General features: G+C 57.4%; 1 protein-coding gene across 1 annotated transcript; it reads left to right on the top strand.

Annotated features, from left to right (window-relative positions):
* The first annotated feature begins 1,409 nt into the window (after nucleotides 1-1,409).
* Nucleotides 1,410-7,174, top strand: Sp6 (Sp6 transcription factor). The gene is made up of 2 exons (XM_037201229.1): nucleotides 1,410-1,651; nucleotides 3,779-7,174. The coding sequence occupies exon 2, from the start codon at nucleotides 3,836-3,838 to the stop codon at nucleotides 4,961-4,963; it is 1,128 nt and encodes a 375-aa protein (XP_037057124.1). The 5' UTR covers nucleotides 1,410-1,651; nucleotides 3,779-3,835; the 3' UTR covers nucleotides 4,964-7,174.
* Nucleotides 7,175-8,700: the final 1,526 nt, after the last annotated feature.

The raw sequence follows: 8,700 nt of genomic DNA, 5'->3' as shown, positions 1-8,700 counted from the left end.
GTGCATAGCCAGGGCCAGCGAGAGCAATCGAGTGATTTCCCAGTCAGCCTGGGCTACAGAGTGAGAGCCAGCTTCAAAAAGCGAAGAAAGAAAAAGAAAGAGTCCGTAGTGGCGAGATTAAATCAGTTAAATTACAGAAGTCTCGGAAATGGATTGTAAAGAGTGCGGAAGGAAAGCCAGCCGCGATAAGGAAAGAAACAACTTCTGAAAATCGCTCAGAAATTCCGTGTCAAAAAGGGTCACCTAGGGAGGTCAACCTGCGGGATTGAGAGGCAGCGGGAAAGACACGGGAGCTACTTCTATTCAGGCCACCAGGGCAGAGAGTTGGGGGGACTCTGGAACCCACCTGAGTTCGAGGTAGGGATTTCAGAATTTCCACCAATTCGGATCTTGAGAATTTTGTTTAGGCGAGGCGCCGTGGATGCCCTGAAAATGTGGCTTTGCGTACGTGCGTTTCTTTCCTCCAAGGAATCCAAGACCTTTCTCTAAACTTAGATACTCGGCTGAGACTCGGAAAGAGCCCGTGGTAAAAAGACACGCTCAGTCCGTTGCTGAACTGTTCCTTCCCAGGGCCATTCAGGTGCCTGCCCAACCCTCGGATCCAAATGCGCGGCAGCAACCCCGCGTAAGGGCTGAGCAACCCGGACCGGGAGGAAGGCGGCGGGTTTACGCGGTGGACTTCGATGTCGCTAGGCTGGTCGCCTGAGGGACAGTGGAGAGGGCACACTGAAAGGATCTCGGGACCAGTGAGACCGGAGATTGGGGAAGACATTGAGGGGATGGTGATCACCCAGAAAGTCCAGTGACCAGATAGAGGGGAGGATCTCAGGAAAACGGGAGGGAAAGCACGGCGCACTGTGGAGGCAGAGGGAGGGCAGCGGCGTAGCCAAAATACACTTCTCGTGGCCTAGGCCTGGGGGTGGGCCGGGCAGAAACTTGGTCTTTAAGATTCCTTTTCTCCTCAGTTCTAGCACTGCGAGGCCAGGACGCGTGTGTCAAAAGCACTGGTAGCCACACGCGCCCTAAGGTAGGCTCGATAGCTCTGCCAGGACCCTTGGTCCTTCCTCCCATCCCGGGTCTGAACCGCGTCCCCCGCCGGACCGAACCAGCTGCGGGCTAGATTTCCGCGGGATCGCACGCGTCTTTGAACAGGGGAAAAACTCTCAACTCAGGCCCCTAACTCGGGGAGTGGTGGGGACCTGGGAGGAGCGAGGGAGAGGAAGGGAAATGGCCTGGTGAGCCATCCTTCTCGCCCGCCCCCTCCTCGCACTGGGCTGGGCCTCGCCTCCAGCCGAGCCAGCAAGAGCCAGCAAGGGTTAAAGGCGGCGGCAGGTGAGGTGGGCGGGGCCGCGGGTTCGGGGGGGGAAAAAGGAGCGCAGGGGAGAGGATGAAGGCACAGAGCGCGGTGAGTCACGGGCGGAGCTGGCCTCGCTTGCTCGCTTACTCGCTCACCGGCGCCCGCCCGCCCTCCACCCTCCCGCCGGCTCTCACCGCCTCCACCGCCGCCGATCGCCGGGTCTGGTCGCGGCCCCAGCTTGCCCTCGGCTCCCGTCCCACGTCGCTGAGAACCGGCCAGCGCGCAGGGCTCATGAGCGCCCGTCTGTAGCGCGCCAGCAGCCTGCGGTGCCCGGAGCCCGAGCGCAACCGCCAGGTAGGAGCCGGGGTCCGCTGGGCCAGGGGCGCGCGCGCGGCGGACATCCGAGGGGAAAGGTGCTCCGAACACATGGCAGGCAGCCTGCGTTGGCCTCATGGGGAGGGTGGTCTTAAAGGATCCGAGGGGCTGAGAGCCCAGGCGGAGGAAAAACCGGGAGGACGGGAGGGACTGGAGGGACCAAGGGAGTTTGGGAACTGGGGAAACTCGAGCAACTGGGACAACCGGAGGACTGGAACATTGAAAACGATGTTTGAACGGAAGTCCCCACCGCCTGGGCACTGGGAATCGGGAAAGGCAGACGATCCAATGGAACTTAAAGACGTCTCTACCCTCTTTCTCGAACTGGGGAGTCGGCGTGCTCGCTCTGCTTTCTGTTAGGGCAACCTTGATTGCAGGCCACTGCACTCTAGGCCTGGGCTCAAGCTCTCGGTCCAGAGAGGCCCCTCCGCAGCCTGGGTCATTTTAGCCTTCCCATCCCCCCAGACCCTGGGGCAGTTCCCAGGCGCCAAAAGCTATTAGGGTCCCAGGCCTCACTGCTCCAGCCCAACCCCTTCTGGGCTACCCCGCCCCGGCCTAAGGCTCCGTTCCTGCTGCTTCATCCTGTTCCTTTCTTGTGGTAAGGCTGCCAGAGCCTCAGTAGGCACCCGGGTCCTCCTCTTCCCTGCCTCTCCCAGACTACCAATGCTACCACCTTGGTCCCAGAGGCCCGAGATTGGTACGGTCAGCTGAGCCCTGCTAGGGGAAGGCCCTACCTAAATCATTGACCTCCTCCACGTCAGCCCACACACAGGCAGGATTCCAAGGCTCTGGGGAGAGATGGAGAGAAGACTGGGACCTTCAGGTCATAGATTTGTGGTGGAGAAAGCGGTGGAGGTTTTAAGGTTTCTTTATTTTATTTTATTTAAAAAAAACAAAAAACAAAAAACAAAAAAAAAAACAGGGTCTCATTTCTGAGCCCAGGCTACACTCAGAAGCCTTCTGTCTCAGCCTCCTGATGCTGGGATTATTTATTAGATGGTCCCCAGCATGCTTAGCAGCTTCTCTCTTCCTTCTTTTTCTTTTATCTCCCTCTCCCTCACCCCTTCCCGGGCTGGCCTGGGACTCTGCGTTCGTCTGTTTCATTTTCCTGAGTGCGTAGATTGAAGGTTTGCATCACCACACCCAGGCCAGATCTGTAGGTTTCTGCTGGGGCCTTGGGTTTCTAATGTTTTGAGAAAGAGAACTGATTCACAGAGGTACTGCACAGTGGAGGCATGTTGACTGAACGAGTCAATAAACATTTTATTCTAGTCATTGCTTCAAGTTTTGCTTTCTTAAGTAAGCGCAGGCTCAGAACAGTAGCCCTCAACACTTGGCTGGACATTAGAGTCTTCTAAGAGAGGGGCTTTTTCCAGTGCTTGCCTGCCCTTGAGTTCTGGGATGAGGGATGCCCGTCTCGTCCAAACTCTGGTGCTGCCTTCCGTAAGGGAAGAGCGGTTATATTTTTGTGACTTTCTAACAAGCTCTTCTCTGGGCGACCCCTTTCTCTGGTAATCCCTCCCAGATTCATATGGGGGGAAAGGAGTGGGTGTTGGGTGAGGGAGTGGGTTTGGTGGGCAGAGTCGATCAAGCTAGGCAGGGAGCCGGGGAGTGAGTGTATGGAGAGATTAAATGCTGTTCCACATCGCCACAGCAGGTCTGTGATTGGCTTTGCCAAAACGCTCAGGACCTGTTCTGTTCTCAAGCAGCCAGAAGCATATGCCCGTCCTCTCGGTGTCCAGAGTTAGACTTGGGCTAAGACGAATCTAGATCATCCATTTAGGTTGGCAGCAGGTCTGCAGGGGGAAATCCCAGGCACTATGTAGAGATGGTTCGGGCAGCATTGGGACCAAGCCAACTCCTGGAAGAGCTGAGTCCTAAGGGCGGGGTCACTTAGAGGAAAGGCCATTCTGTGCCCTGACCTGGACTTTCACATTTCTCCTTCCTAGCATTCCCAAGCTCTAACTGATCTGCAGTCTCCACGCAGAGGCACGCCCCTCTTTTCCTGTTAGGGGTTCGGAAGGAGCGCTTTGCTGGGAAGGGGTCTGGGTTAGGAGGGAAAGTTTGCAGGTCACCTTCCTTACATCTCATTTTTGCCTCCCCTAGGTCCCACCTGAGGTGCCCTTGACCGTCCCTGCCCTCACCCCACCCCGGATCCCGGCAATGCTAACCGCTGTCTGTGGCTCTCTGGGCAGCCAGCACACCGACGCGCCTCACGCATCACCACCGCGCCTCGACCTGCAGCCTCTCCAGACATACCAGGGTCACACGAGCCCCGAGGTCGGGGACTACCCCTCTCCGCTGCAGCCTGGAGAGCTGCAGAGCCTCCCGCTGGGCCCGGAGGTAGACTTCTCACAGGGCTATGAGTTGCCAGGGGCCTCCTCGCGGGTAACCTGCGAGGACCTGGAAAGCGACAGTCCCTTGGCTCCGGGACCCTTTTCCAAGCTCCTGCAGCCGGACATGTCACATCATTACGAATCGTGGTTCCGGCCGACTCACCCAGGCACGGAGGATGGCTCGTGGTGGGACCTACATCCCGGCACCAGCTGGATGGACCTCCCCCATACTCAAGGAGCGCTGACCTCACCTGGCCACCCGGGGGCGCTTCAGCCCGGGTTGGGAGGATACGTCGGAGACCACCAGCTCTGTGCTCCGCCGCCCCACCCGCACCCGCACCACCTCCTGCCAGCCGCGGGTGGGCAGCATCTCCTAGGGCCACCCGACGGGGCTAAGGCCTTGGAAGCGGCGGCGCCAGAGTCCCAAGGGCTGGATTCCAGTCTGGATGCGGCGGCCCGACCCAAAGGCTCCCGGCGGTCTGTGCCCCGCAGCTCAGGGCAGACCGTGTGTCGCTGCCCCAACTGCCTGGAGGCGGAGCGACTGGGGGCTCCGTGCGGGCCCGATGGGGGCAAGAAGAAGCATTTGCACAACTGCCACATCCCCGGCTGCGGGAAAGCCTACGCCAAGACGTCGCATCTGAAGGCGCACCTGCGGTGGCACAGCGGCGACCGTCCCTTCGTGTGCAACTGGCTTTTCTGTGGCAAGCGCTTCACGCGCTCCGACGAGCTGCAGCGCCACCTTCAGACCCACACCGGGACCAAGAAGTTCCCCTGTGCCGTCTGCAGCCGAGTCTTCATGCGCAGCGACCACCTGGCCAAGCACATGAAAACCCACGAGGGCGCCAAAGAGGAGGCGGCGGCGGCCCAGGGCGAGGCCAAGGCCGGTGGCGCGGTGGAGCCGCCCGGGGGCAAAGGCAAACGAGAGGCCGAAGGCAGCTCGGCGTCCTCCAACTGATCCCCGGGGATGTCGCATCCCTGCCGATCTTTTTAGGGGGGCAGCCTGAGTAAGAGGGGAAGGTGGTTATTTATTGACGGTGAGGGGACGGGGAGAGGGGCGCTAGGGATTTTTTTAGTTTCTGGGGCTAGATGGGAGGCTATTTGAAGGTTTAGGCTGCCCGGAGCTAAACGTGCCCCTCGCTTCTTTTCTTTCTCACTCTTTCACCCTCCCCCGAGTTGCTGAAGGGTTAGGATGGATCACCCCTACCGTGTGGAGGGGTTTGATTAGTAGAAATGGCACGTCCCAGGAGCTGAGGGGAAGGGAGACTGGCTCGGGGCGTTGGGGGTGGCTGTCTGGACATGTCTTTCGCTCCTGGGAACCCGGACATAAAAGCGCCTCGGAGCCGCCCTAAGGCCTAGGCCCCTTTCATCCCCCTTCGAGTGCTTCTCCCTCTAAAATTTCCGGAGAGAGAGCGGAGATGAGGTGGGGGAGCCTGGGGTGGTTCCCCTTAAGGGGCTGTCTCTCTAGCTCGGAGGGTTGTTACTATAGAATGAACTCCCTTCCAAGAACTCCTTATAATAAACCCTTCCAGATTCGTCTACGAGAGCCAGGGAGGGCACAGCTTCGCAGCCGGAGCTGTGAGCCGGAGGTCAGAGTTACATCGGGGAGAGGAATTCAGCAGAGAGGTCCTCTTACAAAACGGAAGACGTTTGGCATGGTGGGGGGGGGGGGTAAGGGATGGAAGAACGAACCCCTTCTTCCCTTTTCAATCTAATTCAACCCTTAACTCTTAGACCTTTTAAAAGAAATCAAATTCAGTCGCCTACTAGGTAGTTTTCAGAAGTCAACCACCAGCATCAGCTCCGGAGTTGACGTGGACCCCCCCACCTCCCCCCCACAGGTCCCCACCCTTTTCTTTCCCGTTAGGGATGGAAGGGAGAGGGGTCCTTCCACGGTTCGGGGTTGTCCTAGCAGAGGACAGTGGAAGACCCTGCCCCTGTCTGGACTCCCCCGCCCCTCTCTTTTTAGCTTGACCCTTCCATGTCCCCTCCACGCTGTAGAGCCCCCCCCTCACCCCCGTGGGAAATCTTCCACACGAGTGGGTCTCTACCGGAGGGATTCTAGGAAACTGTTTCTTTGTTCCCCTTCTTAGAGGCTAGAAATACATTTGGGTTTTGATCACAGGGTGGGGAGGGTAGACCTCTGCCTGGCAGACCTCTGCCTGGCAGACCGCAGGACCCTGAGGCTGGGGGCACTCTCAGGTTTGAGGTAGAGGCCTGGAGTGCCTCCGACCTCTCTCTTGCTCGTTTCTCTCCACCCAGAACCCTCTGCAGGGAATAGCTGTGTGTTAATTTTTAAGTTATAAGCAAAGGGTATTTTATTTAAGAATTAGGGCGTGAGTGTGTATATGTGTGTTGTCTGTGCCTGTCTGTCTGTCTGTATGTGTTTCTCTACTGAGCCTGGGGTCTCTTGAGACCCCATCTTGTTCACCCCGTCCAAGGTCTGGGGCCTAGACCCACAGTATCTCTTTCTCCATTGGGGATGCTGGAGCCCAGTCCAGGGACTGGGAGCTGTATGGGAAGTAGGGGCTGGGATCTGGGTAGGAATATGTGTCTGTGTAGAAAGGGCCCCTCCTCCAAAGGGACAGGGTGACTCCCTGTGGGACTTGGGGGCCTGAAGTAGTTTAAGAATAAGGTTCTTTCTGTACCCCCTCTTTTCCCCACCTCCTGCTCACCTAGCCAGAGGTCCCCTTTCTTAACCAAGAGGGCCGAGGGAAGAGCAGAGCTACCATGCCTCCAGGCTGCCTGGCTAGGTACAGAGGGGGAGAAAGAAGGGCACCGTGGGAGGGGTGTGGGGTGCTTTCTCCTCCACCCATCGAAACCAGCCACCCTTCTCCCTGTGCGACCAAGACGACTTTTTCCAGTGACCATTCTTAGGGGAACTCCTACATGGGTGTGTGTGGGGGGACGTGCGTGCTCCCCATCATAGATGCCCTGAACCCTAAGATCTGCGGGGAGGGGGGAGGGGCTTTGGATAGTTTTTTTGTCTGCCCTGCCCTTTACCAATCTAGGTGTCTCAGCTGCCTGCCCTTCTAGGCAGCCCTCCCTAGAGGAAAATGTAGGAATTTTTTTTTTCTTCAACTGCTGTGAACCCACTTGGGGGGAGGGAAGGAGGAGGCAGAAACAGCCTGTGTTTTTTTTATGCAACAATAAAGTCATCAACCAACCACATTCTTGCTTTATTTGTCGTCCAGCTCAGCCTCCTCTTTTTGACTCTGTCCCTCCACAGTGACTGGGTAGGGGGATCCTCGGGCAAGCATCACCTCTATTCAGTTGGTTGGGTCAGAGCTTGGATCTGATCCTATCTTGAAGGGGCTAAGGAGAAAAAGACTGCTCCTGAATCAATAGCCTCTGGTATTCACCTCATAAGATGTCCTCCCCCCCTGAGATCCCCTCCCCTGAGATCCCTTCCCCTGGCTGGCCACTTGGCTCTCTCTCCCCACCCCCATGGGAGCATGCATGTCAGCCGGTCCCTCTGGCTGGGAGTGAGATGGGGGGTGACTGACAGCGATTTCTTCACCCAGGATGATCCCTATCAGAGACAAGGCGATGAAAGGCAGCCATGGTATCTGATGGGCGCCTGCCCAGCTGGAAAGGCTGAGGGAAAGGTTGCTTCTACTACTCAAAGCGAGAATCCTGCCAGGGTTACGCAACCGCCGTGTGCAGAGACGCACCCTCACGGGACTCACTGGCTTCAGAGAGACCAGAAATGCCCACCCATAGTTGGCACCTAATTCGTGTTAAGTGAGTGAAAGCCTTATGGAGGTGATAGGGGGGTCAGCTTTTGTTTTGGTTTCCTGTCTCTGAAGGACACGGTTGGTCACGGTGTCCTTTCACCGTCCCAACTTTTTACTCATTTTTTTCCCTGCAAATGTATTGTTTTCTTCTCATGCGATTCTTAGCCCTAACTACAACCCCTAACATTTCTCCAGCCGAATCTGGTTCTCAGATTGGCCCATCCTATCAAATGTCTGAGAGATTTTGGGGCCTCCGTGTTTAAAAGAACATTGGAAGGGGGCATCGGGATGATTTAGGGTCTGAGGTTGGGGGGCACAGCACACCTCTTTCCATCTGTTACTGGATTTAACAGCACAGAGCCTTTGTTTACCTGTGGCTTCCTGCCTGAGGCACTCCTGCGGGGTACCTCTTTTGTCTTCCTGGTTCTGGGGGGAATTAGACCCCAGAAACCTGGTGAGTCCCTCCTCTCCATAACTGCCTCCAGGGACAGGAGGGCAGCTGTAGGGCCGGCTTGGCTTGTCTGGGCAGGGCCAGGGCCCTGCCTGCCTCCTTGCAACTCCTCCAGCTGACCTGCATTCTTAGCAGGGGCCTTTGGTGGGGCTCTGATGCATGCTTGATCCTCTGCAATGCTGCCTGGCTGGCCTGGGTCCCCCGAAGGAAGCCAGGGTCACCTATGACCCCTCAGAAGTGGCGCCCGAGCAGGATTGTAATGGAGAGGCTGAGAGGGAGGAAAATCATCCCGTCTGGACTGACCCTCTGTACGACCTCTCTGAGTCTTCTCAGCGGAGAAGTGAAGTTGAATACCTCTAGGGCAGGTGAACGAAGTCAAAAGTGGAAACGTGACAGCAAGCAGGCCCGGAACGCAGCCTCCACCTCTTCCTGCTCTTCCGGCTGCCTCCTTCTCCTTCGGCCTGTCCCGCCCCCCAGCGGACATCTGGGGAAGTGCAGAAGAGGAAC

Source organism: Peromyscus leucopus, chromosome 8b, assembly GCF_004664715.2.
Source record: "Peromyscus leucopus breed LL Stock chromosome 8b, UCI_PerLeu_2.1, whole genome shotgun sequence".
Classification (NCBI taxonomy): Eukaryota; Metazoa; Chordata; class Mammalia; order Rodentia; family Cricetidae; genus Peromyscus; species Peromyscus leucopus.
This window is presented reverse-complemented; position numbering and strand designations above follow the sequence as displayed.